Source organism: Neoarius graeffei, chromosome 16, assembly GCF_027579695.1.
Source record: "Neoarius graeffei isolate fNeoGra1 chromosome 16, fNeoGra1.pri, whole genome shotgun sequence".
Taxonomy (NCBI): Eukaryota; Metazoa; Chordata; class Actinopteri; order Siluriformes; family Ariidae; genus Neoarius; species Neoarius graeffei.
In genome coordinates, this window is record NC_083584.1 from 39207739 (window position 1) to 39232074 (window position 24336).

The 24336-nt window shown below is 41.4% G+C and overlaps 1 protein-coding gene across 1 annotated transcript; it reads right to left on the reverse strand.

The window, feature by feature from the left end:
• Window positions 1-3414: 3414 nt before the first annotated feature.
• Window positions 3415-22529, reverse strand: rad21b (RAD21 cohesin complex component b). The gene is made up of 14 exons (XM_060942958.1): window positions 22373-22529; window positions 19898-20086; window positions 19626-19755; window positions 18828-18927; window positions 18601-18707; window positions 13270-13479; window positions 13037-13162; window positions 12814-12945; window positions 9937-10160; window positions 9544-9694; window positions 8691-8833; window positions 8248-8409; window positions 7680-7763; window positions 3415-4718 (listed from the first exon to the last, which is right to left on the reverse strand). The coding sequence occupies exons 2-14, from the start codon at window positions 20039-20041 to the stop codon at window positions 4527-4529; spliced, it is 1905 nt and encodes a 634-aa protein (XP_060798941.1). The 5' UTR covers window positions 20042-20086; window positions 22373-22529; the 3' UTR covers window positions 3415-4526.
• Window positions 22530-24336: the final 1807 nt, after the last annotated feature.

The window sequence follows — 24336 nt, forward strand, 5'->3', positions numbered from 1 at the left end:
AATACAGGTAAACAACGAGTGTTGTTGTTTTTGTTGTTTTGTATCCAAATGAGAGTCGGAGCTTACCTGTCTGTGTTCTCGCTTCTTGAAGGCTGATCTTATGGCTGATTATTCTGAAACAATCTGACTTTCAGTTGTTCGTTCAGTTCTCCGTTCATTCACTTCTTCCACGTAGGGGCGAGATTTTGCTCCTGAGGTAAGCATATCCAGCGGAGAAATCAGACGGCTGCTCTACTCATTCTCCATTTTCTCCATACTGAGTACTCCGCCATTACTGCTCAGCTCAGGCAATTACTAAAACCCGAGACGGGACATCACCGGTTTTAGCAACAACCACGGAGAGGTCACTGCCCGAGTGATAATATGTCACGTCCCGTCCCATCCCATCCTGTTCCATCCCGGGTTTTACCAACAACCCTCGGCTCACACTCCGGGAGAACTGGTGCAACTGAACTTACTTTCCTTTTCTTGTAGTTTTCTTTTCCTTTAATTCTTGGTACTACACCTTCTTTCAATACGGGCTTATTGCCAACGCTCCTCGACAGATCAGAGGTCTCGTACGAGTCTTCAGTAAAATGTGCAAAGCAGAGGAGAGACCACTTCATAGGCGCCCAATGTGCCCGTGAACTTCTCGCAAACCGCGTCTAAATCTTTGCAGTTTGAACATTCTTGGGCCATGAATGCAGTGTAAATCCACCTTCTGTCGTGTTGCTGCACCCGCCAGCAACACATCTACGTGGCATGGTGATAAATTAGCTCAAAATGGAAGCTCGAAGTTGCAGTCAGCACTGTGTTTTAGTATAACGAAAATGGCAATGAGACCGATAGCCTTCCTGCGGTGATGTCACAGATGTCAAGGTCATTCACTCAGACCGCTACCTATATGAATCATTTTAATCATAAAAATTATGATATTAGATTTATTGTTAATGCTTAAAACTATTCCTATGCCATTCTTGAGGTCTCAAGGCATTTATAAACAAAAAGTGAGGCCATGGTTCTGCATATCTCCTTTAAAAATGTAAATAACCATTTCCTCCCCTTAGCAGTGTCTCCATATTTTAATATACTTTTAATCAGTGTTGGGCACGTTACTTTCAAAAAGTAATTAGTTATAGTTACTAGTTACTTTTCCCAAAAAGTAACTGAGTTAGTAACGGAGTTACTTTGTCATGAAAGTAACTAATTACCAGGGAAAGTAATTATTCCGTTACATTTTGTTCCCCCTCAAAAAAAATCAAATTCAATTAGTGTAATCATAATAAAAGTGAATGTTAAATGTGTTTAATGACTGAAATGGACACTTAACAGAACCAATTAGTAATGTTATCTACACTATATTAATATTTTTGTGGGACAATGTGAGATAAGACATCTATCAAATGTAATATATTTTTGTAGTTATTAAAATTGTTACTAATTACTGGCCACTGACGAGGACAAATGCTTTGTTCCTCGACATAATGTGCATTGCACGTAAACACTCTTGCCTTTTATTTCAAGTAATGAAAAGTAATGGCTGTATTTCCAGTGTGAAAGCGCAGTGTTGGGCTGACCGCTCGCCATCGCTGGCTCTTCCGATTAAAAGAGCGCGCAGTCGTGCAGTAGGCGTGGCCTACCTACGTATGTTGTCCAAATCGACTCTGATTGGCTTACTGTGCCGTTGTCTCGTGTCTCCCCGCCCCACACGAAAGCAGAGTAAAGAAAGGCTGAACGAGCAGCATGCCAGATGAGAACAGCTTTAATAAAGTAACGCAGAGCATTTTATTGTAAGTAACGGGAACGGCGTTATAACGATGTAAAAAGTAATTAGTTAGATTACTCGTTACTAAAAAAAGTAAAGCCGTTAGTAACGCCGTTATTTCTAACGCCGTTATTCCCATCACTGCTTTTAATACTGCCCTCTTCCCATCCTATTTTCTGTAGCTCTGTCATCATTTCTTACCTCTCATACCTAAATTTCTTGCACTATGTAAGGATATGCTCAACTGTCTCAGCTTCATGGCATTGCTCATAGAAACCCATTGGATGTTAAGTGTACTGTTAAGATCGCTGTATCTGATGCTTAGTCTTCTTCTTATTTGCTCTTTCTGGTTTGATCCCCTACCTCTCAACATACCTACTTTGTTTTGGATTGAGTGCAAATATCTCCTTTTTTCATTATCCCATTGCTGTTGCCACTGTTGGTTTACCTTTCTCCACACTATGCTTTTCCCCTCTGATTTTGATAATGTAACACTTCCATTATTGCACATCAGGTTATATAGACCAGGGGTTTGTGGACACTTGACCATCACACCCATATGTGATTCTTCCTCAAACTGTTGCTACAAATGTCGAAGCACACAATTGTATAGCATGTCTTTGTATGCTATGGCTTTACACTTTCCCTTCACTGGAACTAAGAGGCCCAAACCTGTTCCAACATAACAATGCCCCTGTGCATAAAGTGATCTCCATGAAAACATGGTTTGCCAAGGATGGAGTGGAAGAACTCCAGTGTCCTGCACAGAGCCCTGACCTCAATCCCACTGAACACCTTTAGGATTAACTGGAACACCGACTACACTCCAGGCCTCCTCACCCAAAATTATTGCCTGAATTCTTGAGGCTGATTGAACACCAGTACCAACAGCCATGTTTCAAAATGTCGTGGAAAGCCTTCCCAGAAGAGTGGAGGTTATTATAAGAGCAAATGGAGAAATCTGGATTGGGATGTTCAACAAATACACATGGCTGTGATATTCAGGTGTCCACAAACTTTTGCTAAAGAGTGTAACATTTACAAACCAGCAAAACTAATGTCAGGGGTACCTTTTAAAAAAATAGGTTAAAAAAAGTTTAAACAAATTAAATAAAGGGGCGGCACAGTGGTGTAGTGCTTAGCGCTGTCACCTCACAGCAAGAAGGTCCGGGTTCGAGCCCCGTGGCTGGCGAGGGCCTTTCTGTGCGGAGTTTGCATGTTCTCCCCGTGTCCGCGTGGGTTTCCTCTGGGTGCTCCGGTTTCCCCCACAGTCCAAAGACATGCAGGTTAGGTTAACTGGTGACTCTAAATTGACCGTAGGTGTGACTGTGAGTGTGAATGGTTGTCTGTGTCTATGTGTAGAACAGGATAAAGCAGCTAGAGATAATGAGATGAGAAATTAAATAAAGTCCACACAACTTTCATGTTTCTACATTTTGAAGTAGTCTGAAGATACACCTATCTATTCTGAAAAGGTTCCGACGTGGGACTCTTCCCAGATAATTTTATTCTTTGTGTATATAATAAAAAAACAGTTTAGTGATTTGACTTTGTCTTTTTCTCAAAGTACATAGCGACTTCTAGTGCCATCTTTTCCTCAGGTAAGTGGTGCACACGCACCCGGCCACTTTCAGATATTACCATATATTCTAATAATGACCAGTAAAATATTTGAATTTTCTTTCCAACATTTTATTACAAAAATTAGATAACACATATGTATCAGCTTAGGGCTACAAGCAATAATATCAATAACAAACTGTGACTGTAATACTTAGTATTTTCAACAGTTTCCATATAAACAAGCAAAATGGAAACTTACTAGCAAATACGCCTAAATAAAAGGCAAGTTTTCATAAAAGATGTATTGTAACAGGACATGATTACTTATATCACATAAGAGAAATATAAAAATGAATAGTTGCCATTTCTGTAACGTTTATGACCTACTAGCCTTTCATACACAGGGCTTGCAACAGATGACAACAACAAATGCTTGCACAATGGACGAGGGAAAACATGTTTAAAGTAAATGGCACAATATCAATATATAAATTAATCTAATATATATCACAGTTAATAACTATCAGTCTCATTTCAGCTTTGTCTACATGACAATATTTGAAGCTGCCCTTTGTTTACATGTTCAGAACATTCCTGCTCTGGGAGCACTGGGGCAAGGACCACTTTTGAAGGGAGAAAAATGTCCTCTCTTTTAAAAGCCCATACAAAAACATGGGCATATTGTTTCCATGCTAGAAACACAAATGTTTCAGTACATAGTCAATTCGTGTTATTATTTTGGTGTTAGAGCACTTGTTAGCTTATACAAAGGTAAAATTAGTGGTACACTAAATGGAAGGACATTTATCTGTCAGGTGATATTCCATATGAAGCATGCAAAATGAGTGGACTTAATACATTCACACATGTAAATTAGAAATTAGCTGACAAATCATTATTAGTTAAGGAAAGAGACTGAAACCTCTTTAAAAAAATGAATATCAACTTTCATGAGCGCTAAAATCCACTACTACTTTTGCTCTGTAGTTATGCAATGCAACTTCAACATGATTCTATATTAAACCGAAGATCCAAAACCTCATCAGAAGAGCCATAAAAATTTATCTTCTACTTGAGATACAGATGTCACATACTGTATATGTTACATAAAATACAGACAGAGAAATGTAACACATCATTTACGAAAAAAAAAAACCAACAACAAAAAAACGAACAAAACCTGCCAGTGTAATGTCATTTGACTGTATGGTGTGATGGTTTATATGATGTGAAATCTGGGACCAGGAGTGGCAATGATGTCGCTGTAAGGCTCTGCCTGTGTCAGCTCCACTGCCTGCTGCTTTTTCAGCACAAGGAAGCTGTAGAACTTGGCTGCTGCCTGCTTCCTGTTGTTGTTCCTGCAAAGTTCTAGCAGGCTGACTGATTCTGCTCCTGTCTTGGCAAGCACCCTCTATATAGACAGAGCATGATGAAGGCATTTTCATTATGAGGGAAATTTATATGTAAATGAAGGAAAATAAAACAGTGGCCTTCCATGTTAAACTATTTGAGATAAATCATTATATATTGATTCATTATTAGGAGGAACAAAGTAATGTCAAATTCATTCTCTGTCATTTCAACTATGTCTAAAACATGGATGAAATGAGTTTGAAAGTGAAATGGTTTTAAAATGAAAAATAAAATCCACACCAACCACAAAAACCTATTAACTTAATAACTATATTGTGTAACAAACAGGAATCTTTTGTGCTTTTTAAAATTTTTCTGTCAACTCATTAATATGACCCAACAGCACCTTCATCTAGATTGTTTTAGTATGACAGTTTTCACATGGTTCCATGGCATTGGGGGGGAAAAAAATGTATAGGAACAAATAAGTGTCAGTTTTGTTCCTGAACCATTATGAGACTTAAAATCTTTTGTTTTTCAGTTAGGTATTTCTACTGTTGCTGTTAATTATATCGTGAAACTGTGTACTTATGACATACCTTGAAAATGCTGATTAATTTAAGGATGATAATGGTTTCAGGAGTAGCCCGACTCACTGGATACCGCACTTACATTAGCTAGCTATCTCACTTTGTATTGACTTCCTGTACACTTGAGCCTGAGAGGCATGGCCATACATGTCAACCTTTGGTCAATCAAACCTGTAAAACCAACCTCCAAAATCCTTATTTCCCTTATAAAATCCTTATAAGATGCAAATTAAAATAATTTACCTAAAATTTGAATGATAATTAACAATGATATATCCAAGTTAGGCGGCATGGTGGTGTAGTGGTTAGCGCTGGTGCCTTACAGCAAGAAGGTCCGGGTTCGAGCCCCGGGGCCGGCGAGGGCCTTTCTGTGTGGAGTTTGCATGTTCTCCCCGTGTCCGCGTGGGTTTCCTCCGGGTGCTCCGGTTTCCCCCACAGTCCAAAGACATGCAGGTTAGGTTAACTGGTGGCTCTAAATTGACCGTAGGTGTGAATGTGAGTGTGAATGGTTGTCTGTGTCTATGTATCAGCCCTGTGATGACCTGGCGACTTGTCCAGGGTGAACCCCGCCTTTCACCCGTAGTCAGCTGGGATAGGCTCCAGCTTGCCTGCGACCCTGTAGAACAGGATAAAGCGGCTACAGATAATGAGATGAGATGAGATATCCAAGTTACTTTTTATTCAATATTAATAACAATAAACCTTCAGAATGAATACAAAGCTCCAATGTTTGACAAAAACACAAAGTGTCACTCTAATGTTCTGAACTGTACTCCATGACAGCTTTTTTAGCACTCTGCACCAATACCTCACTAGGCTGCACATCACAGCAAGTGTCTGTGTTGATCTTACACTGCAGTAGGCCAGGTCAGTGTGTCTGCATTCAGGTTCTTTCTGCTCTCTGTGTGTATCTTCCTGACTTGAGAGAAAACTCTCTCACAGTCAGCATTACTGTGGGGTAAACAGAGCACTGCCTAACTTGAACTAAAACGCCCACTACCTTGTGTTTTCTGTCTTTTCCAGTTGTTGGCATATCAGTTTTTGAGCGCGCAAATACTGTCATCAGTGGCTGATTTTGCCTTTGGCTTGCATTCCGCTGATGTAGTTTCAATTTGAAATGTTCTTTCACATCATACACTCACGATGCTGCAACTTTGATGTCACGCACACACAGTGCGCAGTGTGCGTATTCTTCGTTTTTGGAGGCTGCCGGTTGGATTATGCCATTGAAAAGGTCCTTCCATTCATGGAAAAACCTACCGCTGTACTGTGTTTTGAATTTCTTTGCCGGAGTGCTCATTCAGAATCTTTTCAGTCGCTATTGAAAGTCGCTCAGGTGGAAATACGCTTTTCAAACAAAATGTTACTTCACAGTTGGCGGGATTCTCGCAATGCGGTGTGCGCATGATCAGAAGTGGAATGAAGTCTCGCTACCACGAGATAATGCGCGATTTCATAAGACTCTTTAATGGCTGTCTGTGCTTTCTGTGGTGTACAGTACGTTTGTAAATGTTATGCGCTCTTTTATCATCGTGGGAATTGATTATAGCTCTAAATAAATATTGAAGTTTTTTTTAAAGAATCCGTATAACTTTATTTGTATGCCCGTATACTACGTTTATTGAATCAAATCCGTATAAAATACGGACATTCCGTATAGGTTGACATGTATGCATGGCGTTCATGTCTGGTGCTGGTTGTGTGTGGAATACAGATAAAATCACAGTCTTCAGGAGAATCCACTTTGGTTGCCTAACTATATATCAGTTTTTCTTCAGAAAAATTAAAAGACTAAACTGTATTCGCTGTTTTGCTAACTTCCATTTTTTTTGTCAGGGAAACAGTGAAAAATTATATCTTTAACCTCCTTGGTGCACTCCATACACTGCAAAAAATGATGTCTTAGCAAGTGAAAATATCTTGAAAATAGTTGAAATGATCTAACATTTCCTATTAGAAGAATACAAGACATCAATTCTGAGATTATTAAACCTAGTTCTAGATTGCAACCAACTTATTCTAAGACGTCTTATCAAGTAAAAATATCTGTCCATGCAGCAAGATGCTTTCACTCGTATTAAGCCATTTTTTCCTCAAATTCAGTTTTCAGTTTTTTGTAGTGCAAGCATTCTTGTTATGTTCAATACAGAAAACTGTTATTTTCTTATTTCCTTATGAAGTAAGCTCTGTACCAATAATTCTAAGGTGCTAGAATTGGGTGACTGATGTGTAATGACTATGATGTAGTTGCATGTATTCCAGAATTCACAAGTGTGAATTGTGTGCTACAGAATACAACCCAACATGACCAATGACCGCATTAAATGCTAATTTATATGAGAAGGTCCTTTGAATATTCAAATAATGCGTTTAATAGTTGGGCAATTTAACAGAGAGAATGGCTCAGATTAGACAAACCCTAGCCATACCTGCAGGCCATGTAGCATCTGCTGTGTCCTCTTATTCCATCGCCTCTCCTCCTGATCTAGGTCTCCACCTTGACCCTCCTCCTCCTAATAATAACAACAACGAGCATCAAGGCTTTCAGTCAAAATTCATTTATGCACACTGCATAACACAAAATTAGTGGAACACACTTAACAGACCAAGAAAAATCTTCCAATAGCACACAGTTAATCTTTGCCTGAGTTAGCAATGTTGCAGAATAAAATAACTACCAAATGACACAAATATGCCTATTTATTGCTTTTATGTCTATTTATTGTGTTTCTTTCTGTGTTTTGTTCTTGTGTCTTTTTTTTTATTCCCTGTTCCTTGCATTTTGCACTGCCAGTACTGAGAGCTGCTAAACTGTGTTTCATTGTTTCTAAAACAATGACAAAGTTTGATCCATCCATCCATCCATCCATCCATCCATCCATCCATCCATCCTCCAGTTGCGGATTTACCAACATTGATTCTTCTTCTAAAACTGTTGAAATTTTAATGAAACTTAAAGTTCCTCACCATCAGACTCTACAGTATAATAACACTCACCTCCTCTTCTTCTTCATCATCCTTTTTCTCCTTGGTCTTCTCCACAAGCAGGTCGAGCTCAGGGATGAGCTGGGCAATGTTAGGTGGTTCTTCTGGAGGGAGCTCGACTTGTTGCACATTGAGCCGTGAGGACACGATAGAAGAACGGTCATCCTCCAGCATCTATCAATAAATAGACAGAAAGAGACACAGAAAAATCACAACAGTCAGGGATCAGTATGACACCCCCATTGCTAGCCACTGTAACAACATCTATGTAACATTCCATGAAAATGATAAACATTCCCAACTCCCAACTAGAAATTAAATAGTCTTAACTGTATCACAGCTGCAAACAACTAGTTCACTGAACATCTGAGAAGAAGAAATTTAAAGTGTGGTATTTTCTGAGTGATAATTAAATAAGGGCAGTCACAGTGGATTCTGAAGGCAGGGACACTCACGGGCAGAGCAGGCTCTGTGTCCTGGACCTTGCGCTTCTGGCCGCGGTGGCTGGAGGGAGGAGGCATGACTGACTCGTCCTGAGTGCGACTGCCCTCCATGGCAGAGGCCTGCAACACACTGGGCTCCTCGAGGATGGTCTGGTCTGAAGTCACACGTACAAACAGCTCAAAGTCAAACAATACAGAGCCTTAAGGGTGAATTGTACTGGCTTTTCACTATGAGAAGTCGTTTGGAGCCTTGCTTGTTCATGTCATTAGAAATGAACACTTTGTGTTTGTGTGGTGCAATATACCAATGTAAATAGTGTGTGCAGGTTTGCAACATGTGACACTGTGTCTGCAACTGGCTAGGTTTGAGGTTTAACATGGAGCTCATGACAGCCGTAACGACAATGCTCTGAATATTATAGTTTGACTTGGAAACCTGATGGACAGGGACATTTTTGCCTCCAATGTGCCATCTAGTGGATGTTGCTTTTAATCCTTCAGATACATAAAGTACACAGGTGAGTATGTGAACAAGGCTGCTGCTTCTGCACATCCACACAGTCATGCATCAAGCACAAATCAGCTTTTAATTATAGTACAATGAGCTTGAAAAATAAACCTAACTTTTGGTAAGCAAGCCAGTCCAGATTGATCAACTGGCCTGATTCAGGTCCATCTACATTCTGTCCAGCACCTCTCTTACAATGCTATGCATGAACTATCACAACTCCTTAAGCTTCAGGTGACTGTGTGAACAGCAAATGCGATTTCAGTGTATGCCCAATGCTGGGACCAATTCATTTATATATATAATTTTTTTTTTCTTAATTTGAGGGAGTCAAAAATACACTTGCTAGTGTCTTACCAATTATGTCTCTCTGAGCCAGAGCTTCCTCTCGAGGCACCTCTGGGTTCTCCAGGTCTTTGAGAAATTCATCTAGGCTGTCAGCCTCTCCTCCCTTCCTCCTCTTCCTCAGCTCTTCTGGCACGAGAGGAGTCAGGCACCGTGTAAACATCTACAGCAATAACAATGCAGGTATTTCAGATTAATATCTGTGTTTTACATTAAATAAATGCTATATAAAAGGAAATTTACTAAAATCCACCTCCAAAGCTTAGGGAGAGTCTGTGCTATTAAGCTTCATGGCCACTGCAGCCATGACAGTTGTGGGGTTCAGTCCAACTTCAGAATAAATATTGCAAGTGCTAAGACAGTGCATAATTCCATATGGGACAAAATAATCAGGATCATCCTGACCTTAAGGAGCCTGCTATTCCACAGTGGCTGAGCAGGCAGGGAGAAGAGCTTCTCCACCCCTCCTGTCTCCTTCCACATCATCAGCTTCTTAGTCGGGGGAGCCAAGTCCAGAGTGGTGACAATGTCCGAGTAGTCACTCAGCTGAGCTCGGATGGTCTTACTGTCTAGTTCCTTTACACTGTCCACAATCAATTTCCTCTTCCTCTTAGCTTTGGTCTCCTTCACTGAGATATATAATGTTGGGGAAGAAATTGTGAGATGAGCCTTGTCAGTAACTAGGGATAAAATGGTTGCTAGGTTTATGGTAAACTGCGGTAAAATTTGATGGATAGTATTAGTGTTTCAAATTTTAATTATCATTAAAACTGGGGTTGATTACCATGGTTTGAAAAGTTCACATTAAAGTTGTGTAAAGCAAATTCAGAGAAAACAGATGGTAGAAAATAGTTGATGAAAACGTGAAAATCCTCAATTATGAAGTACTGAATTGTGGAGTTAGACTGTTAAACAGTTTTTCATCATTCAAGTGTGTGTATCAGTGCTTTCTGAACATTTTCAGGACATTTTAACAATACAGCAATAAAACGAATAACCGTGATAATTTTCATCACTATAATAATGATATTAAAGTATTATCTTTATCAGTAACATACAAATGTGAGAACTTTTCTTCATTTGACCAAATTATTTAAAAAGTGAAATATTCAAAATTACTAACAAATAATCACTACTTACAGACAGGGCTGATGAGCTGTTAATTTGTTTAAAATCATAATAAACATACAAAAATATAAACATGTGTTTTCACTGGTTGATAAAATAGCTGTGTGTGTGTGTGTGTGTGTGTGTGTGTGTGTGTGTGTGCTTTTAATCTGCCTCTTTGTTCTGCATGAAAGAGTGCAAGATCCCTGCTGAACCTGCAGATCTGGGGCTGGAGAATGTGCGGAAGAATTTTGTAGAAAAATATGTACAGTGGGGCAAAAAAGTATTTAGTCAGTCACCAATTGTGCAAGTTCTCCCACTTAAAAAGATGAGAGAGGCCTGTAATTTTCATCATAGGTATACCTCAACTATGAGAGACAGAATGGGGGGAAAGAATCCAGGAAATCACATTGTAGGATTTTTAATGAATTAATTGGTAAATTCCTCGGTAAAATAAGTATTTGGTCACCTACAAACAAGCAAGATTTCTGGCTCTCACAGACCTGTAACAACTTCTTTAAGAGGCTCCTCTGTCCTCCACTCGTTACCTGTATTAATGGCACCTGTTTGAACTCGTTATCAGTATAAAAGACACCTGTCCACAACCTCAAACAGTCACACTCCAAACTCCACTATGGCCAAGACCAAAGAGCTGTCAAAGGACACCAGAAACAAAATTGTAGACCTGCACCAGGCTGGGAAGACTGAATCTGCAATAGGTAAGCAGCTTGGTGTGAAGAAATCAACTGTGGGAGCAATTATTAGAAAATGGAAGACGTACAAGACCACTGATAATCTCCCTCAATCTGGGGCTCCACGCAAGATCTCACCCCATGGGGTCAAAATGATCACAAGAACGGTGAGCAAAAATCCCAGAACCACACGGGGGGACCTAGTGAATGACCTGCAGAGAGCTGGGACCAAAGTAACAAAGGCTACCATCAGTAACACACTACGCCGCCAGGGACTCAAATCCTGCAGTGCCAGACGTGTCCCCCTGCTTAAGCCAATACATGTCCAGGCCCGTCTGAAGTTTGGTAGACAGCATTTGGATGATCCAGAAGAGGATTGGGAGAATGTCATATGGTCAGATGAAACCAAAATAGAACTTTTTGGTAAAAACTCAACTTGTCGTGTTTGGAGGAGAAAGAATACTGAGTTGCATCCAAAGAACACCATACCTACTGTGAAGCATGGGGGTGGAAACATCATGCTTTGGGGCTGTTTTTCTGCAAAGGGACCAGGACGACTGATCCGTGTAAAGGAAAGAATGAATGGGGCCATGTATCGTGAGATTTTGAGTGAAAAGCTCCTTCCATCAGCAAGGGCATTGAAGATGAAATGTGGCTGGGTCTTTCAGCATGACAATGATCCCAAACACACCGCCCGGGCAACGAAGGAGTGGCTTCGCAAGAAGCATTTCAAGGTCCTGGAGTGGCCTAGCCAGTCTCCAGATCTCAACCCAATAGAAAATCTTTGGAGGGAGTTGAAAGTCCGTGTTGCCCAGCGACAGCCCCCAAAACATCACTGCTCTAGAGGAGATCTGCATGGAGGAATGGGCCAAAATACCAGCAACAGTGTGTGAAAACCTTGTGAAGACTTACAGAAAATGTTTGACCTCTGTCATTGCCAACAAAGGGTATATAACAAAGTATTGAGATGAACTTTTGTTATTGACCAAATACTTATTTTCCACCATAATTTGCAAATAAATTCTTTAAAAACCAGACAATGTGATTTTCTGGATTTTTTTTTCCTCATTCTGTCTCTCATAGTTGAGGTATACCTATGATGAAAATTACAGGCCTCTCTCATCTTTTTAAGTGGGAGAACTTGCACAATTGGTGACTGACTAAATACTTTTTTGCCCCACTGTAAATACTTATAAAAATGTAATGCCTTTGAGGCCTGCTTTCAACAGGATGTGAAATACACACCATTTTTGTTTCACATCAAGTAGCTAAGTTTGCTACTGTTTGAATGGTGAAAAACTGGTTACACTTAAGTATTAAAAAAAATAAAACCTGGATATGCTTAAGTGTTGTTTATTGCCTCTGCTTTAAGCCTTGGTTTGAGATATCAGTTTAAATGGCTAGTCTCTGGAATTATTCATTCTTTTCTCAAATCCAATAAAATGATAATCTATATAAAACATTATGGTCTTGCCAAACTGACCTGTGATGTCGATAGGCTCTAGGGCGAAGGCCTCCTCTTCGTTGTGCACCAGTGTGGTCTGCTCTGTCTGGTCTGTCATGGTGGGAAGCTGCTCCACAGGCCCAGAGTCTGGACTGTCTGGACCTCCTGCTGCTGAACATGACACACCCAAATACACTCAATTATTCTTACGACAGAACACCTTAAGCACACTTCATCAGGAAATACATTTCATATCTCTTACGGGACAGGTTGTCAAAATCATCGTCGTCATCTCCACCATGATCCTGTGGCATCATGACATTTTCAGTAATGGCAGGTGGGTCATCGAAAATGCCACCCCCATCCTCATTACTGAGGAGCTTGTCCACTGAAAGAAGTAGTAGTAGAAGAAGAAAGTTCAATTTTTATGCTTAATCACAGACCAATTATTATATAATCTCATGCATAATAACAGCTCACACATGGTACACTTACCTAGCATGCCTCCCTCGGTGCTCTCCATTGGATTGTCCCCAAAGTCGTCTTTGTATTGGTCATACTCCAGGTGGTTGGATTTATCTGCCATCTGACCGCTGGCAGACTCTGGTTCCAGCAGCAGGTTGGAGGCAGAAGCTCCGTGGATGATGTCCACCTCAAACGCACTCTCCTCCCGCATCATCTCTCGATCGTCCATTCCAAAATCAGCTGAGGATTTAAAATTGCAGTCTCATGGGTGAACACTTGAAAGTTTTACTAGCAGCTTTTTGCATTTTTACAGCTGTATAATCTTAAAAAAAAAAAAAATAACCCAGGTTGAATCTCCATGTAGATGTATGAGATTGACAAGCAATAACAAGTGTATTACAGTGATATTTTTCCTTACTAAGTGCTCTGTACCTTTAGAAATTAAATGTAAAAAGTGCAGACTGCTGATTGAGCAAATGCAATCATCTCAGAATTTTGACTTGAATCAGAAAACATACTATATTCAGAACTGATTTTCAAGAAGCTTTATAAAAATCCAGATATGGATATATATTTAGATCCCTAATGATTTACCTCAAAGTATTACCACTGACTGAATTCTTCTTTTTAATTAACATCTTCCAGAATACTTCACCAAAACAATATTTAGATTTTTTTTTGCTGGTGGTGGTAAATAGCACTTACCCCCCCCCAAAAAAAAAAAAAAAAACACAAAAAAACCCATTTACTGTTAGGCTTAAATTATGTGAGCATCAACCATACAAGTATGTTGCTACTACAGAAACGATAATGTATTAAAATAAGCGTAAATTAATATACACTCACTGAGTACTTGATTAGGAACACTATACTAATACTGGATAGGGCCTTCTTTTGCTCTCAATTCTTCATGGTATGGATTCCACAAGATGTTGGAAACATTGAGATTCTGGTCCATTATGGCATGGTTGCATCGTGTAATTCCTGCAGATTTTTCATTTGCACTTTCATGCTGTGAATCTCTTGTTCTACCACATGCCAAAAGTGCTCTACTGGATTCAGATCCAGTGACTGGGAAGGCGGCTGAAGAGCACAGAACTCCTTGTCATGTTCATAAAACCAGTTTGAGATGATTTTTGCCTTGTGATTATGGTGCATTATCGTGCTGGAAGTAGCCAGAAGATGGGTAAATTGCGGCCATTAAGGGATGCAAGGGAAGACTCAAATAGGCTGTGGCATTCAAGCAGCGATTGATTGGTACTAACGGGCTCAAATGGCCCTTTTCCACTACCCTTTTTCAGCTCACTTCAGCTCGCTTCAGCCCGACACGGCTCGCATTTCGACTACCAAAAACCAGCACAACTCAGCTCGCTTCAGCCCTGCTTAGCCCCTAAAACTCGCACCGTTTTGGAGTGGGGCTGAAGCGAGCCAAAGTGAGCCGAGTGAGGTTGGGGGCGTGAGCAGACACTCCCCTGTTCACTGATTGGTGAGGAGGAGTGTCCTCACATGCCCCGCGAGCGCGCTGGGATCTGTAAACACCGCAAACCCGGAAGAATAATAATTACGAATTCTGAGAATTTCTGAAGCCTTATGCGCCTCGCCTCATCTATACGCTCTTGCCAGTATCTGTCCGCGTTGTCGGTGACAACAAGCCACAGAACCAAGACCAGCAACACTAACGACTCCATGTCCTCCATGTTTATTGTTTACTATTCGGGTTGTGAGACTACCGCTTAAAAGATCACTGATGTCACTGTTTGCGCTGCTTAACGACATCACGTGACGTCCACCCACTTTCGCTAACTCCACCCAATGTGTCCACCCACTTCCAGCCAGCACGGTTCAGCGCGGTTGTAGTCGAAATGCAACTTCAACAGCCCCGCTCAGCCCGACTCAGCCCGACTCAGCATGGCACGGCTCAGCCCGACTCAGCCGCGTTTGTAGTGGAAAAGCGGCAAAAGTGTGCCAAGAAAACATTCCTCACACCATTACACCACCTCCACCAGCCTGTACTGTTGACACAAGGTAGGTTGGGTCCATGGATTCATGTTTTTGGTGCCAAATTCTGACCCCACCATCTGTGTGTCTCAGTAGAAATCGAGATTCATCAGACCAGGCTATATTTTTCCAGTCTTCAACTGTCCAGTTTTGGTGAGCCTGTGCCCACTGTAGCTTCAGCTTTCTGTTTTTGGCTGACAAAAGTGGAACCTGACGTAGTCTTCTGCTGTTGTAACCCATCTACCTCAAGGTTCAACATGCTGTGCAGTCTGAGATGTTTTGCTGCTCAATACAATTGTACAAAGTGGTCATCTGAGTTCTAGGAGCCTTTTGGTCAGCTCGAACCAGTCTGGTCATTCTCCATTTACCTCTCTCATCAACAAGGTGTTTCCTTCTGCAGAACTACCGCTCACTTTCACATGCTGGTTATTTGGATAGTCTCTCAGTTTAGAAACTATTGCATGTCAAAATCACAGGAGATCAGCAGTAACAGAAATACTCAAACCAGTCCATCTGGCACCAACAATCATGGTCAAAATCACTGAGATCATATTTTCCCCCATTCTGATGGTTGATGTGAACATTACCTGAAGCTGTATCTGCATGATTTTATGCATGCACTGCTGGTGGCTTACCTGCCTGTCTACCTACCCATCTGCCTACCTGAGTGCACTCTACCCATGCACTCATTGCACATGACCAGAATCTTCCATCAGGCTAGGCAGACATAATGCTAAAGCTAGTTGCACAAGAATGGTAGAGAAAGCGCAGCCAAAATTTCCTGTTACACATCATGTTATTCCTACGACAGCTTACACTGCTGAATAAGGCAAGAAAAGAAAGACTGAAGTAGAAAAGGATATGATGAAAAAGAAGTTGGATAAATGCTGCCTTCACATGCTACTGGAATTGTGGTAAATCCAAGTTGTCGACTTAGAAGCTGCACATGAACTCGGGGAAATAATTTTGATACCCGAATTCTTTCAACGTGGTGGTGGACAGTTTCAGTAGTGGATGGCGTGTAATTGTTTATTTTCAGCAATGCAACTATCGTTAGCTGTTGCCTGTATAAATAATCTAATCTGTAATCTGTGTACATTTTACTTGACAGAGAACAATGCTATTTAGTGCATTATGGAATCAACACAGGATTTCCCCAAGAAACAAGAGTTTCTGCTATTTTTCATTTCGCTCTGACAACAAAGCACTTGAACATGACATGTAATTCCGACTTCACAAGTGGGAAGTAGGACCTTATGACCAGCATGTGAAAGCAGCAAAAGCAAGAGATCAAACCAAAGTGAACATCGGTATGGCTTTTCATCGATGGTGACAACTGAGAGAGTTATCTGGTTTGTTTGGGGTTTTTTTTTGGGGGGGGGGGAGAGTTGTGTTATTTGGATATGAAAATGATGCGTTGTGCTCCTCTCCCCGTATACTCTCTGTCTCATGGACTTGTCCTCCAGCAGTAATCTGCCAGTGAGCACGCATGTGTTTTAGAGGAGCGGCTTTGGAGGGAGTGGGATTTTTTTGGTTGGACACTTTCAAAATCTCGCATACTTTTGCTGGTTTCTCCAAAATTGCCCACTATGTCTTAAATAAACAGATCCTCCATTTCCCCCCTTTTTCATACAGACCAAAGAGAGTTTTTTCCCCCAGCTTATTTGCTGAGCAATTTTTATTGACTTTTGGTTTGTTTTTAGGACCACAATAGAAATGTGTTTTACACTTTGTTGTGCTATCCTTGGTTTTAGTTTCATGTATTTAGTTCAATTGTACATTAGTATATTCAGGGATGAGAATGAGAAATTGTATTTTCAGCTGAAAATTTAATCGGGGGTCCAGGGGGCCAAAGGCCCCCGGAAGCTAATGAGTTTTATACATTTTAGACCACTAGAAATGGTCTCAGATTGCTCAGTTGAATAATATTTTCAGTCCAAAGAAGCTTGAGTTTTGGACACTAATAAACAAAAATAGTCTCAATAATGCTCAGCTAAAAAGAATTTTTAACTTCATGCTAGAATGAAAGGAATGATGAATATAAATTAAATACATAAAGACAGAATATTTGACATAATCCTGTAAATGTTTGTTACTTTATTAAAGAATGCAGTTACCTCTTTTGCAGTGAACTTGTCTCAACAGAAACACAATTTCCCTGTTGAACAGTTCTCTCAGCTCCCAAAGTCACAATCACATATAACTAGCAACACTACTCTAAGTTTTCAACATATTTACAAAGTACTTGTTCTTTTTCTAGGAATGCTTCATTGCAGAGATGTTTTTTTCCTTTTAGCAGCTAATCTGATGAGCCTTTCAGCAGCCTTTCTCTTTTCTGACTTGTTGTGAGCCAATCTATCTGAGGTTGATATACCTGAATAAGCGATTCGTTTTCTTTTGTGATAATTTTCACCATTTTGAAGCTCTTATTCGCTGTTACATCCTCAATCTCCGGCCTCGTGGAGCACCATGTTGAATGAGTAAGAAAGCGAAATGCGAAGAACCAATCAGAACGAAGCTTACATATGACATTTTGGCCTTTCCTATCTATGGTCGTTTACCATTGGTCAAATCGCGATATTTCTCTCTCAATGGCCAATCAAATACAGTGTACGTTCTGAACTGCCGATGTAAACAGAGGCTTGTTCCCGATGGTTGACCGGGTCAACACATACCTAACCCCCCCTAAATATTTTCTGCTCGGATTTAGACGATTCACAAAAATGACCCCTGGGTTGATAAAATCCGCAGAATTCTGCGGATCTGCGGAAAATTCCCATCCCTGAGTATATTGTCCTACTTGCATGTAATTTTACCTTAATAAAAAATCTATCTATCTATCTATCTATCTATCTATCTATCTATCTATCTATCTTGATGGCTGCAGTAGCTGAAAAAGCAGAAAAGCATATACTGTAGTTTTCAGGAGTCTCCTATACTGCCATAGCAATGAGTCAAAAAATCATATATGCTAGAGTTATACTATCTATTGTCACCTCTTCCTATTAAGTAAACATGTGACAGTGTCATGCATATTTTAATGTAAAAGTAGTTCTCTCTCTCTTTTTTAAAGATAATTAAAATAATCCTTTTAATTTTGTTTCAGGAAAAATTTTGTATGGCACTTGGTACTTTACTAATCCAAAGTACTTATAGTACATTAATAATCCTTTAGATGGGTACAAAATGAGTAAGAATGAGAATTCCTACTCATGCTCATCACTTGCCAGGAGCTTGCAAACTCCTCCTACTTTCAAGGGTTCTGCAAAACACATGCAGGAACTTAACCAGGACAAGGACAGTTCTGGATTCAGACTTGCTGTTAGAAAGCAAGGCAGATAAGAAAATTACACTGTGCCTTACCAAAGTCATTTTCTTGCAGTAAATTCAGGTTGCCCACCTCCTCCCGCATGGTGATTTCCTCCACACGAGACTGATTCAAGGTAAACTGCTGGGCAACATCGATGTCACTGTAATACACAAAACAGATCAATTGCTGTCACTCTACAATAGTATTAAAAACTTATAGAACTGCTGTATTAAAATAAATACAACTGAGATGTATTGAGCTGCACTGAAAAAGCGCTCACTCCAGGTCTGGAAGCGGCTGGTCAAAGTCATGGAACTCCTCAGGTAAGGTGATGGCATTATAGGCTGCTTCCCGGTTCTCCTCAGGCAGATCCACCACACCTATGCCAGAGAGAGTCACATGTAAACAACCTGGATACAAAATACTGACTCATTTAAAATACCAGGAACACATGATATAAATGTAATGCATGCTGTAAAAGTAACAAGGGCCTACAACATTTGCTTCTGATTAAACTACATTTTGATGAGCCTACAGTGGTGCTTGAAGGTTTGTGAACCCTTTAGAATTTTCTATATTTCTGCATAAATATGACTTAAAACATCATCAGATTTTCACACAAGTCCTAAAAGTAGATAAAGAGAACCCAGTTAAACAAATAAGACAACGACATTATACTTGGTGATTCATTTATTATGGAAAATGATCCAGTATTATCTACTTGTGAGTGGAAAAAGTCTGTGAACCTTTTCTTTTTCAAATTAACTGCTAAACCTAGAGGTTCACATACTTTTGCCACTCACAGTTACATAATACTGTATCATTTTCCTCAATAAAAATGGCCAAATATAATACTTTTATCTCATTTGTTTAATACGGTTCTCTTTATCGACTTTTAGGATTTGTGTGAAAATCTGATGATGTTTAAGATCATATTTATGCAGAAATATAGAAAATTATAAATGGTTCACAAACTTTCACCACTGTATGTTACATGGGTTATTTTACATTTTTATGTATTAACATTTACGTTATATTACTAATTTAGATCTTTGGGTTATTTTTTTGAGTAGTTTACCTGGACGAAAGGCCATTTTGATCTTTATAAAAGCTTCATTGCAGTCAGCAAGCAGGTATTTGGCTTTTCTGTGATATATCCGCACAACGCCCAGAAGTAAGTGACCAGATGTGCGCAGAGCCATTTTCACCTAATCCAATAAAGAAACACTAATAATATGTTTGATCCTAGTATTGCAAAGAATATTGCTTAATTATTTGATTCGTCTATACTCCCATTTAACTGATCTGCATGACATATTGTATTATCACACTGTATTCTTTCACCATTACCTTTGGTGATATGATGCTCTCGACACTACTCTCCAAGTTGCACTCAAACACATGTGCCTTGGTCAGCTTCTTGTCCCAGTGGGCCGCCAGCCAGATTTTGGCCAGAGGCCCACGTTTACTGAGGACAAAGTGGGCGTAGAACATCGTCCCAGCACCTTCTCACAAGTGAGGTGGCGGGGGACGCCAAACCTGCAAGTCAAAAACAGTGTGATATTGGACAGTTTGTACACAGTTATGATTTGATTTCATTAGCTCAAAAGGATCACAAACATTCATCACGGTATGTAGTGAACCAGCTCTTGAGTTAGTAGTTAGTCAACGGCTCGGTCTTTCAGCCTTTCATGTGCTAAAATGCTCTTTGTTCTTACACGTGGTAACCTAATGCAATGAATCAATAACATACTGAAAGCAAAACAGGCTAAATCGGACCTTGACAACAAAAGTTAAACTCCTTGATACGTTTTCGTTCTTCTATGGATTTACTACTGTATTACTTCAACAACACCTCTAATCATAGAAGAATTATTTTACATTGTATGGCTTATTGAAGAGAAAAAGGATACGTTGACCGTGTTTTTTTAAGTATCACATTTATTAAGTACAATACATAGGATTCACATTTTAGAAGTCTCTCTCTCTTGCATGGTGGTGTAGTGGTTAGCGCTGTCGCCTCACAGCAAGAAGGTCCGGGTTCGAGCCCCGTGGCCAGCGAGGGCCTTTCTGTGTGGAGTTTGCATGTTCTCCCCGTGTCCGCATGGGTTTCCTCCGGGTGCTCCGGTTTCCCCCACAGTCCAAAGACATGCAGGTTAGATTAACTGGTGACTCTAAATTGACCGTAGGTGTGAATGTGAGTGTGAATGGTTGTCTGTGTCTATGTGTCAGCCCTGTGATGACCTGGCGACTTGTCCAGGGTGTACCCCGCCTTTCGCCCGTAGTCAGCTGGGATAGGCTCCAGCTTGCCTGCGACCCTGTAGAACAGGATAAAGCGGCTAGAGATAATGAGATGAGATGAGGGGTGTGTTTGGAGGGGCGGCATGTTTTTATGTGTTATGGCCCTTTTCCACTACCCTTTTTCAGCTCACTTCAGCCCAACACGGCTCGCGTTTCGACTACCTCAGAACAGCACGACTCAGCTCGCTTCAGCCCTGCTTAGCACCCAAAACTCGCACGGTTTTGGAGTCGGGCTGAAGCGAGCCAAACCGAGCCGAGTGGGGCTAGGGGTGTGAGGAGACACTCCCCTGTGCACTGATTGGTGAGGAGGAGTGTCCTCACATGCCCACACACGCCCCGCGAGCACGCTGGGATCTGTAAACACCGTAAACCCGGAAGAAGAAGAATTACGAAAATTTCTGAAGCCTTATGCGCCTCACCTCATCTATACGCTCTTGCCAGTATCTGTTGGCGTTGTCGGTGACAACAAGCCACAGCACCAAGACCAGCAACACTAACGACTCCATGTCCTCCATGTTTATTGTTTACTATCTGGGTCGTGAGACTACCGCTTAAAAGCTCACTGATGTCACTGTTTGCGCCGCCTAACGACATCACGTGACGTCCACCCACTTTCGCTAACTCCACCCAATGTGTCCACCCACTTCCAGCCAGCACGGTTCAGCGCGGTTGTAGTCGAAATGCAACTCCAACAGCCCCACTCAGCTCGACTCAGCCCAACTCAGCACGGCACGGCTCAGCCCAACTCAGCACGGCACGGCTCAGCCCAACTCAGCCGCGTTGGTAGTGGAAAAGCGGCATTAGTGGCTGTACCAATATCTGACACTTTGACACTTTTCACATTGTGGGGACATTTTTTTTTTGGACACACACACACAAAAGCCAAAAGGTTACAGAAGGCTAGATTTAGGTGTAGAAGAGCATTAATTTGCAGCATTAATAATTATATCTGATTGTATGAGTGGAAGGTCCTCACAAAGCTAGTAAGGCACGTGTTTGTTTGTGTGTGTGTGTTGGACCTGTCAAGCTCAGCACGGCCTGACACACACAGAGCTGCAGTGATACACAGTGTTATAAAAGAGCTGCACACCTTGCAACTAACCTTCCACTCAATTTTCCTCTGCTTTAGTCTATAAATAAACACTCCTAAGTGCAGAAAACTCGTACAATCACACTGCAGCGGTTTGTATCAGTGTCCGTCTGCACAGAAACCTCTACAGCGTCATTTATCCATTTCCAAAACATGTTCAGTTCACACCGCACTAAAGCTAGCGCTGTGTATTTTTGCTGATGGAAACCAGATCACTCATCTTATAACTGAAAACACAGTTACAATACAAACCCTGACAGCGTTTTTAGCGTTTCTACCTCGCCAGTTAGCCGACATCCAGTAGCCTAGCCTAGCTCTTATAGGGAAAACACCGCAGATCTGTAGTTAGCTGGCGTTTAAAGCAAGCGCGTATGTGTAATTATTAAACACATGCTGCTACGGCCAACTGATTGCGATTACGCAACGTTACTTACAAAGAAACGCTCCTATCGTAGCTTTCCTTATTTGGCCACCGTACCCAGGGTTCTCTCTCTCTCTCTCCTCCCTCCTCCTACAGTAAAGCTAGAGTTTCTATAAAACAAACAAAATGGCGCCGCTCTGTCTGTCCGCTCTGTCTCCGCGCGTGCACCATGTTTACACTGAACACTGCATCCACGGTGGGCGGGGCCATAGGCAGGCAGACAGACAGACTAGAAAAAAAAGACAGACAGAGAGGGACAGACAGATAAACAGATAGATGAGCAGAGAGAGAGAGAGAGAGAGAGACCAACAGACAGTGGGTAGTAAAAAAGAGCAACTGGACTTGCTTGAAGATTCTTGAAGACGTTTCACCTCTCATCCGAAAGGCTTCTTCAGTTCTGTCTGACTAATAGGGAGAAGAGAGCAACTGGACTTGCTTGAAAAGTCTTGAAGACGTTTCGCCTCTCGTCCGAAAGGCATCCATCACTGAACAGAGGTGGGTGTCTATCACTACGTTCACACTGCAGGCTGAAGTGACTCAAATCCGATTTTTTCGCCCATACGTGACCTGTATCCGATCTTTTATTGACAATATGAACGACACAGATCCGATTTTTTCAAATCCGACCCAGGCCGTTTGGATATCTCATCTCATCTCATTATCTCTAGCCGCTTTATCCTTCTACAGGGTCTCAGGCAAGCTGGAGCCTATCCCAGCTGACTACGGGCGAAAGGCGGGGTACACCCTGGACAAGTCGCCAGGTCACCACAGGGCTGACACATAGACACAGACAACCATTCACACTTACATTCACACCTACGGTCAATTTAGAGTCACCAGTTAACCTAACCTGCATGTCTTTGGACTGTGGGGGAAACCGGAGCACCCGGAGGAAACCCACGCGGACACGGGGAGAACATGCAAACTCCACACAGAAAGGCCCTCGCCGGCCCCGGGGCTCGAACCCGGACCTTCTTGCTGTGAGGCGACAGCGCTAACCACTACACCACCGTGCCGCCCCCGTTTGGATATGTGGTCCTAATTCCGATTCCTATCCGATCTTTTCATATGCGACTTCAGTCTGAACCGCCAGGTCTTATTCATCCGACTTACACGTCATCAACAAGCCACAAACGTCACTATTCTGCGCTGAAGTAGGCGGCGGGTCTCTCAAAATAAGTTAGAACAACATGGCTTTGATGTTCCTTTGAACGGAGGTTGCAGTCACTACCCCGCAGAACGCCTGAGCCAAAACCCTTGCCCTCTTCCTTCTCAACCTCCTCCTTAACATCAGGCTATTGTGCATGTTCTGGCTCCGTCGCAACAACAACTGCATCATCGCCAGGTACTCCATGCTGGCTACTGTCATACACAGGAAACTTTAGGTTACTTCCGTAAACACTGGCCATGCTCACTGCGTGTGACGTCGTCCTATCCTGCAATGCGCATGCGGAACACTTTTAGGTCGCTTTTCGTTCATACTGAGGATCACATACAAGTCGCATATATTTGTTAATGTGAATGACCTCACAAAAAAAATCGGATTTCACAAAAAAATCGGAATTGAGCATTAAGCCTTGCAGTGTGAACGTAGTGTATGACATCTATCAGCCACCTACAATGCAGCCATCAGCATTCTGATTCGGATTCTATGATGATCCATGAGAGGATAAATACTTGATACTCCCTATTAGACAGACAGAACTGAGGATGCCTTTCGGACGAGAGGCGAAACGTCTTCAAGACTTTTCAAGCAAGTCCAGTTGCTCTCTTCTACCAACCACAGATTACTATGTACCTGGATGACTGAGTATCTTCACAGATATGACTAATAGGGAGTATCAGGTATTCATGGATGAAAAGCAATCCTAAGGTGTCGTTGAGTCATCCTGTTGGAGTGGGTCACTGGGGGCTGGGTGTGAACGGCCTAGAGAGTCATTGGGTGATCAATGGGTTGTTGGTTCTCTCTGTCCTCCT